At 35.0% G+C, this 9,690-nt stretch overlaps 1 protein-coding gene across 2 annotated transcripts in view; it reads left to right on the forward strand.

Annotated features, from left to right (window-relative positions):
- LOC148955737 (uncharacterized) overlaps positions 1 to 5,308 on the forward strand; it is a 58,593-nt gene extending 53,285 nt beyond the window's left edge. Inside the window, exon 7 of one of the 2 annotated variants that reach the window (XM_089103995.1) lies at positions 4,001 to 5,308. In XM_089103995.1, coding sequence (XP_088960121.1) covers positions 4,001 to 4,395 — 395 coding nt within the window. In that variant the 3' untranslated portion in view covers positions 4,396 to 5,308. Of the gene's footprint in view, positions 1 to 2,184; positions 2,978 to 4,000 lie in introns of those variants that run through there. The other variant, XM_089103986.1, reaches the window with a different exon arrangement.
- Positions 5,309 to 9,690: the final 4,382 nt, after the last annotated feature.

Consider the following 9,690-nt stretch of genomic DNA (forward strand, 5'->3'; position numbering starts at 1 on the left):
CAGAGAAAATTGGGGATAAGCTTATACTGGATGCTTTTCCTCAGAAAATTCGAGATGATAAAGTTCAATATAAAAAACCTTATGCGGGAGTTCAGTTTTCACTCAGTGACGATCTATTTGTTTCTTCGGCTAAATAAAGAAAATAAGTTTTGGAGACAGTGTGTTTAGTAAGCTAGTGTGGTAACTTGGTTTCTATGGTATTTAAGTGATGTTGTTGTAGATGCCTTTATTCTCCCTTTAAAGGGGGGATAAACTATGGCCCTAAGGTAATAAAACGTTCGTAGCGTGCCTTAGACTATGACCTGACTAATGAGATGTACCAGCTGGGTATATTCGACAGACTAAATGTAGATTTTAGAGAGGTTGGCTATAATACAATTCTTTTATTCAGTTAACATAGACGAGTACACGGTATAATAATACATATATTATTCTACTGGGACTGGTTGTCCCAAGTAGACCACAAGTATCAGAAATCTACAATAATATATAATAAAATACTTAGACACTTACAATAATCCGACAATATTCCAAGGTACTTGTAATAAGATAACAAACGGGCAGAGGTTCGCCCTGCAAGTCAAAGAGTGTGTCAGTAAAAGAGTGTTTGAAAAACCAACCGCATCCATCCAACTCATTGACGTGCTTAGCCAGGAAATTGGTTATTGAGCAAGTTCCCTCCAAGCTTACACATTCCAGGACGTGTTCCTTTATCTTAATAAAAAGTGGTATTTCGAAACTTTTGTATTTGCGTCTTGATATTTTTACTAAATTCCAAATTGACTCAATTAGAAAGCTTCACCACAATACTCCCTATTTAAAGAAGAGTTGTCCCAACTCTCAATATTTTACTTTTAAAACAACATAATTATGTACACAGTTACATGCTGCCATCTTTGGGTCATTCTGTGCATATACCCTCAATGGGTTTCCTTAGGGTCATGTTTATTGCCAATTATATACCATCTCCTTTTTTTCCAAAGATATTAATTTTGAAATTTATCCTTGTTTCTCTTTTTCTGTATCTCTAAGACTGGAAAATTCTCTTTTTACCTTTTCATATGCATCTTTTGTTTTAGCTTGACCCCCAGTGGCTTAAGCATTATATAAGTGGTTCTTCTTAAATTAGATTTAAAGTTATATTTGAAATGTTTATAAATTATTTGAGTTTAAGTTTAATGCCCGTTAATAATTTAATTTATCTGGGTGATGTGGTTGATTTACCTGTTTATTTTTCGGGGTTAGAAATGCCTTGGATAAATTACGTATAACAATTTTGGTTTTTAAATTTTCACATATTTTTCCAGCACAAAGCATATTCACATTCTATCAATAGTATAAAGCTTTTGAGGCTACTTATCACATTTTATAGGCCTAATTTAAGTTCTGATTTTATCTCACTTTATGATGAACTGGTAGTAAAGTCTGTAATAATGCGTAGAGTTTCCAAAATATTAGTTGACCAGTTGTGTTTTGGTTTCTGATGGTATGAGCTGTTAGTATAAGGATACAATTGAATTGGCTTTAAATTTTGTTACTTTCCAAAAATGGCTCAAAAAATGATTGAAAATGTTTCCGAAAGGATGTCACAAAAAAATTGATTTCCAACAAAAACTAAGGCTGTATCTAAAATAAATATTCACATTAGAATACGTATAAAGCATAAAGTGTTACATATATAGTTACATATAGTTACATATATATATAGAAAGCTTCACCACACTAGAGCCAAAAAATAACCTCTGAAAACGAACATTAACTTAAAATCAAATCTTGGTTCAGAAGCTAGCTTAAAGTGCTACCATATTGAATAGGTAGTATCCTTTTCGCTTGAAAACAGCCACTCTTTGTTGGCCATGGAAGACGCAGTGTTTACTTCCGGAGTTTTGAAAGCTCATACATATGGATGATAAGATGTTCTTAGTATAAAAGATGGCATGAAACTTGGCCATGTTGAAAGTATACGACCATGTTTGAATTGAAAAGGAGTTCGTTTGTTCAGCCTTTTTTTTCAAATCACGTTGATTAGCGATTTTCCTGAAATAGTTATCTAATTTAGTAAATAAAACAAATTAACCACGGAAACAATGCTTTTATAATTCTGTGAAGGAATTTCATTGATCACCTATGTATAATCAACATCCAACCTTTTTCAACTTTTATTCTAAATGATCTTCATTTTAGATTATAAGGATGGACTGCAGTTTCAGGGTGACAGGAGAGAATTGAAACGACCTTGCACTGTTCTTATATCCCCACAGAGGGACGATGATGTCGTTTTACAAGCACAAAAAAACTCAAAACGTCTTATTCACGAAGGTGAAAGGCCTTTCGGGACACAACCTGATGATACAATCATTCGCAAGTACCGGGAAGAAACTTGGATACAGTCGTTCGAAAGTAGAAACTTCGGGAAGAAACTTCTTGAATGTTATATATGTGGGATGAAAATTTGTAATTATTACACTTTGAAGCGCCACTATCGTGTTCACACAAAAGAAAAACCATTTGAATGCCCCAAATGCGGCAAAAAATATTCAAGAAAAGATCATCTGAAGTTGCATTCGGATCGCTGTTGCTTAAAAACAGCAGCTATGGGATCCGCCTCAGTGTCTCAATAAAAAGAAAAAGCAAGTTCAATTTCAAAACTTTACACCATTTGAGTTAAATTGTATTGTTTTATATCCTTCTGCGTTGACGTGCATATGAATGAAAGACACCCCAAAATTTACCTCCTTTTTAATCTATTTTGTAAATTTATACTCGTATTTTGTCAATTAAAAGAAGCTTCTAGTGTCTCAACTTGTGTTTAAAGATACACTTTTGTCAGAAACTGTAGTTATTCGAATATTACCATTTGTAAGTTAAACAAGGGCCTTGATACGGCAATTTCCCTTGAAATGGGCCCTCTCAGCTTTCTGCGATCACTGATTTGGTAAGACCATCCCTGAGTGAAAAAAAACGGGGAAAAAAAACATCAGCTAATTTCTTAAACCCATAAATGGTTCTCCTTGTTGTTCACTCTGGAAGATTGTAAGTCTTTTATAGGGGGGGGGGTATACAATTGTAATTTAGATAATGGAACTTTCCTTTCGAGATTCGACAGCAATTTCAGAGGGGTTCTGACGGTTTTCGAAATTCCCATAAATTTGTTTTTGCAACAAAACTTTAACTACTATGATTAGCCGAAATCAACTTACTGCTAAACCTAACGCTATCCTAAATCAGCTTTAACTGACATTTCTTCTTAATTCAATATTTGTTTTTCTTTTGTAAAACTGGCTTTTGAATGTTCGGTTGCTATGAGCCAGAATTCATTATTTGCTAGGCTGTAGCTACTCCCGCAACCATGATATATACATAATATATAGCTCAGGGAGTTCGAGCTTTGTTCGGGCTATGGCACTCGGAACGCGTTACACTCAGTAGAATCAGTAATTTCAGTTGAACTAAGAAATCCTGGTGTGAATTCAATTTCTCTTTTCTGTTTATCCTTCCACAGAACAAAATAAACCATGGTTGCAACGATTGCTACGAACAAACGAATCACCACCCATACTAACCATAAATTCAAAAACGTGCTTTAAGAAAATGTTCAGTTTGAAAAAATTTTCCTTTGTTTCTGATTCAGAAATGGTAACTCTTATTTTGATTTGTCTAATAGCAAAAAATTGTTGCGAAAACAAATTGATGGGAATTTAAAATAAAATTGAAACGTCTTGAAAATGGTCTCAGATCAAAATGGTCATTACAGCATTGGAACTGCCATTGTTGAAAATCAAACACAGGAAACTTACTGCTCCCCACCTTTATCGAAAAGGAAATTTACTTTTTTGCATGGTTAGCCTCTTTGTGATTCTTTTGGAACCGCTATTGTCGAAAACTCCACTCAGGAAAGTTGCATTCCCCCTCCCCCCCCCCATTTATAATAATAAGAAAAATCTGTTACGAGCATGGCTAGCATGTGTCCTCTTCTTATTGTTTGTTGTCCTTTTTTAAGGTAAAAGCCGTCGCACAAAAATGACACCAAGGCGAAAATCAAGTGACAGAGAGAATCCAACCATCAAGATAGAGCGAAACAAACAAGCCGCCAGAAAGTATAGACGCAAGCAAAAGGAATACTTTCTGCAGTTGAAGGACGAATTTGAAAAATTGGGAGAAGAAATTCCACCCTATAAGGCTAAAGTGACTGAAACGCTTGAAGATGATGAAATAACCTGTTTGGCAGATTTAAAGAAAAGGAAGCTGAACAAAAGGGGTACATCTGACCAAACTAATTTGAGTCCTGCTGAACGGTCTAATCTTGCAGCTAAGAGATACCGGGAAAGAAAGAGAAAATATATTAAGCAACTTGAATCAATTTTAATGCAAAAAAGAGGATTCATCTTAAAGTAGTATTAACTATATTGGGCAAATTTTAACTAATATACATTAAACTCCTTCTAATGACATTATCCATTAAAATCTTTTGATATATCCAAGGCCGTTCCTAGGGGAGGGGGGGGGATGGGGTTTTGAACCCCCCCCCCTCGCCGGGAATGTTTGTCTGACTCGTAAGAAACAGAGAAGTGGACGAACCCCATTGACTTGGTTGCAGTCTACTTTTGGACAGTTTTACATACGAATTATTTAAGCAAAAAAAGTTAATGAAAAAAGTACATAAACATTCTTTCCCCTGCATTCCCCCTTCCTGGAATCCTGTATCAGTTCGCTACAGTCAATCGTAAAGAATTCACAAATCATATTCAGAAAATGATGTCTTGTCTTGTCCTAATTTATAGGGAAATGTGAAAACGAAAAATTATTCTAGTTAACAATTATGAATTTTCAATGAATTGCACCAATTGTGTTCGTGTTTTATTTGAATAAGTGTTACTAAGGAATTTGTGTTTTATTTAAAATAAGAAAAAGGATCTATTCTTAAAGAATAGGGATCCTTTGTATTTTCAAAAACTTTATTGAGTGACCATTTTACAAAGGGTAACGTGATATCGCTGAATTTGATATCCCATCCTTTAGAATAAGAGAAGGGTTAGGTTCTCAAAGAGGCTAGATTTATTTTGAAGCTCCAAAGAGAGTTTCATGGCAAAATTGTGTTCAGAATAATGTGGTGTTTTTGAAACTCAAATGGTGGCGATAGAAAATGGGTCTGCTCCCCAAAGTATTATTGCTCCTTTACTGTTAGCCTCTTATGACAACCTAACTGAACAAAAATGCAAGCAAGTTGGTGATTTAAAAATATGTAGTCATCAGCGTTTTCGATTGAATATTATCTTTATTGGATGAATTGAATAAAGTATTAATAGTTTTTTTTTGTAAATCGTTTATGAAATTCAAGAGAAGCAGATAGCGAAAACTTAGTTAGTAGAGCCTTTGCTAAAAAAAAAAACAAATACTGTGCAACTTAAGTTTGGTACAGATATTAAAAAAGAGGCATCCTGTGAAAAGCCCTATAATATCCAGTATACATTATAAAACAAAGATATTGGTAAATACATACTTCAAAAATAGTTATCAGAATCTGAGTAACATGCACAGCCACAACTACACCAAAAACTATAGTTTTCTTTACTCTTTCACAGCCACAGTGAGACTTACAACCATTTGTACAAGTGTAGTGTGGCGAGATTTTCTATATTGAAAGTGTACAGTGGGCAAAGGAATTAGTCAATGGTATGACCCTTTGGGTTTCGCTGAATATCCATCCAAAGTTGAAGGCGCTGTGGATAATTGGAAAGGTTTCCAGAGCCTGAAGCAGGGCATGGAGTTGGTACAGAATACGATTTGTGTGGAACTGAAAAGTGTTCTCGGTTGGTGGAATCGCGTATTCTTATGTATTCCTTCCTGTGGAAAACGTGGATCCGAAGATAATTGAGCGACTTAAAGTCACCAGACTTCTTACTGTATGTTGCAACAACCAACTTCCTGTACATCTGTGTCATTTCTTTTTCAAACCAAGCTGTTTCAATTCTCTTTGCTAAATTAGCCTTCAATAATCTCTATTTACGCTTATGCCCAGAAATGTTTTTTTCCCATGGAGAAAAAAAACTGGTCGCATCGCAACCACTCAAACCATGGAACAAAGCCACCGAGGTTCATAATGAAGCTGGTTCCGGTTTTGCCACACAAAAGACTGGATTTTTTTTTTTTTTTAAACTACACATAGACCTCGCGATTTTGGTGCTGAAATAATAAAACAAGCTGCTCATAAAGGTGAACAAAATCTACAATCATGTCTGTGTCTCTTTTTTTAGGGAGAGAAAGACAACTTTATTGAAACAACAACAACAAAACCTAGACCATCAACAGCACTACGTAAGGTTTTAATATATACAAGGAAAAATAACTGGTCGAGGGAAGATCCTTGTGGGACTCCATGTTTCTAAATCCTTATATTTCACCATTAGTGGCCACACGCTGAATTCTATAACTGAGAAAAGATTGAATAAATATCAAAGCCTTGCCGCGAACACCAGTATTGGCCAACTTCTGGAGCAATATTCTGTGGTTAACGCAGTCAAATACTTACTATTTAACGAATTATTTATTCTTCTTGTGAAAAACCTAATCGCCTGTTCTGTTGACATATATTTTTACGAAATCCAAATTGGTTTTCATCGAAAAAATTTCGGGTGTCCAAAACACTTGACAGTCTCCTACAGAAAACTTCTTCAATAATCCTAGAAAACTCTGTTATTAATTAAATTGATCTGTAATTGCCAGGGGTGGACCAATCACCACTTTTAAGTAAAAGAGTAATCTTTGCCCGCTTAAGACAATCCGGAAACACCTTTCTGAAAGCACTGATTAATCAAAAATATATAATCTGACCGAATCGAAATACAAAACAAACTTAACAGCTTTTAACGGAACAAGATAAATACCGGCTGCAGAATTACTAAACGATGCAAGCAGTTGCTTTAACTCCGTCATGGTGATTTGTTTTAGACATAGCGAGACGTCGGTCTCTTATGGTAGATATCTCTCAAATTTGTTTCCTATTGCATAGCTACTATTATTCGCAGTTACTTTTTCGGCAATATCGATAAAATGGTCTCATATCTGACTCGAGCAAATTGTATTTGGCAACCTTTCTTTTTTTTCACCTCCGTAATTATCCTCTTAAACTTATCGTTATAATAATCTTTTTCAACTTTTCTCAGAATGTTTTTCAAAAAATTATTTACATGCAGTAGCGTCTTCCTTCTATATTCGTTCCTTTTGCAGCCTTCTTCAAAAGCTTGTGATGTTCCTCTATATAATTAACGAGAAAGCTACTAATCAACGGTTTGATGGGAACAACGTATCTACACTCCTTTTCTCCTGGACACACGTTGTATTGAAGCAATTTAAAATCACCATGCACCATACTATTCATTAATGTGAAGGTTCTAATGCGTCCAGGTTTTTAAAAGAGCATGTAAGCAGTATCATAGGCAGCACCGCTCTGTAATAGCTAGAAATATCATTAAAACTTTTAGAGGAGCTCATTCGATTCGAAAGTAAAAGTTCTAGTTCCATTTTTAAGAAGAAAAAGAGATTGGAGGACAAGCAGCCCTTCTCTCAACTCTATTCATTTTCCAAACACATCCAGTCAAAATTTTGTGACGACCCTTTTGATCAGCATAATAGAACGGTCCAGCAACTACATCTCCAAGGATATTGGGCATGTCAACCCACCCACAATTATACAGTTGGTCCTTTATGCTGTAAAACAAAATGTTGCTTTAAAAAAAATCAAAAGGCATTATGTGAATGGTTACCAATAAGACACCTCAGCAATATATTGATAATGACTGTGGGCATTAAGTTGAAACTTTCGGGGCTACTGTTATTACCACTTCTGCTCTTACAATATAAATAAATAAAAAGAGAGTAAGTGTATCCGAGTTGGCAAAGAGCATAGATAGAATATTTTGGGAATCATATTAGATTTTTTTTTTCATGTCAACTTGAAGAAGTTTAAAATTAAATTAAAAAACACTATTTGGGTCAGGATTAAAAATTGTTGAAAAAGGTTCTCCAGCATACAAATAGCAAGCCAAACAAAAGATTCTGGTAGAATAAAACCCAAAAAGATATAAAATACTTTTTTCCTATGAAAAAGACTAAGTCAATAAAAAACGAACAGAAATTAATTTAAAAAAAAAAATTCTACAAGACAAGTTTTTCAAAGAAAAGTAAAGAGCTGCATTAAGGCAAAAATGAACAGAAATAAAGTCAAATGATTTTCCAAGGGTAAAACTACCACAAACCACTATCGATAGATAAATAGAACTCAAAACGAACAGAAACTACAATAAATAGCGAGTCAAACTCAAAACGAGCAAATATGACATTAGTAGGGCTGATAACCCCCATGCATTCTCAAGACCACAACACAATGTGCACTCTACTGAAAACTAAATATATTTTACGTGTTTTCAATTTTTTAATTTAATAGATTAAAAATTATTAAAAGTTTAAGTAATAAATGATATATAAATTAAACTGACAATTCACGGTCTTTTTTTTCAGTAAAGTGCAAATTCTGTTCTGGTCTTGAGAAGCCTTGGGGGTTTTCAACCCCACTCATGTTAATTTTAGCTCGTTTTTTAGTTTGACTTGCTATTTATTGTAATTTCTGTTTGTTTTCAAATTCAGATTCATTTAATTCAAAAACAAGACATAGCTCTCGTGGGCAAAGCCCAAATATGATGTCTCTTAGTCATAATTAGCGAAATAAAGTTGTCTGATAAAACTTCGTCAGGATAAATAAACTAAATGATAAAAACACTTGAGATTGAGAATAAAATTGTCTGATAAAACTTCGTCAGGACAAAATAAACTGAAGAATAAAAATACTAGAGAGCATTGTAATATTTCACAAAGCTTGGCACAATGCTTTTACTGTAGCGCATGGTGTTACAGTAGACTGGGGTCAGTTTCGGAACCTTCTCAGCCACTTCCCTGGGGGACGAGATCTTTTAGGGGCAAAAGGTATGGGAAGAAATGATCTGTAGATGGGATGTTGGAGGAGGGAGGAGCCAAATCTTTGGCATAATTTTTCTCGGCGGGAAGAAAAGGGATTCAAGTTTAAATTCTTTGAGGTAAAATGAGTAAGGTAGAAGGGAATCGTCATAAACGATTTGGAGTGATCTATTCTGAACTTGTTCTATTTTATCAGTTTCCTCCAGCGTAAAGGCAAAGTGTCAAACCGGACAAGCATATTCAACTAAGGGGCGGATGAAAGTGCAAAATATTAGTTTCAACTTGTCCTTAGGAACTCGAAATTTTTTTCTCTTAAACTCGAAGTCTTTTTAGCATTTGGATTGCGCCGTTAGCTTTTTTACAATTGTCTTTGTATTCTCCCACCATGACAGGTCAGAAGAAATCACCACACCAAGTAATATTATTTTATGACTTATTAGCTCGGAAGCGATAGGAGGTTCGAAAGACGGTTGAGCATTCCGAAGAAAAGAAAATGTCGTGACCGAGCATTTGTCTTTATTCACGACCATGTTTAGTTCAGCCGCCTCTGAGGTAACTTGGTCGATGAAACCAGCAGCATTGCTCGTAAAATCCTTAGATACGATTTCCGTTAAGGACAAGTCGTCAATATATTTCCATCTGTTCTCCAGCTCAGCAACAATTTCATTTATCATGAGGAGGAAGCCCAGCGACCTGATCACAGTTCCTTGTGGAAATCCA

This window comes from Artemia sp. Qi Xiang Cuo, chromosome 2 (assembly GCF_049724085.1).
Source record: "Artemia sp. Qi Xiang Cuo chromosome 2, ASM4972408v1, whole genome shotgun sequence".
Classification (NCBI taxonomy): domain Eukaryota; kingdom Metazoa; phylum Arthropoda; class Branchiopoda; order Anostraca; family Artemiidae; genus Artemia; species Artemia sp. Qi Xiang Cuo.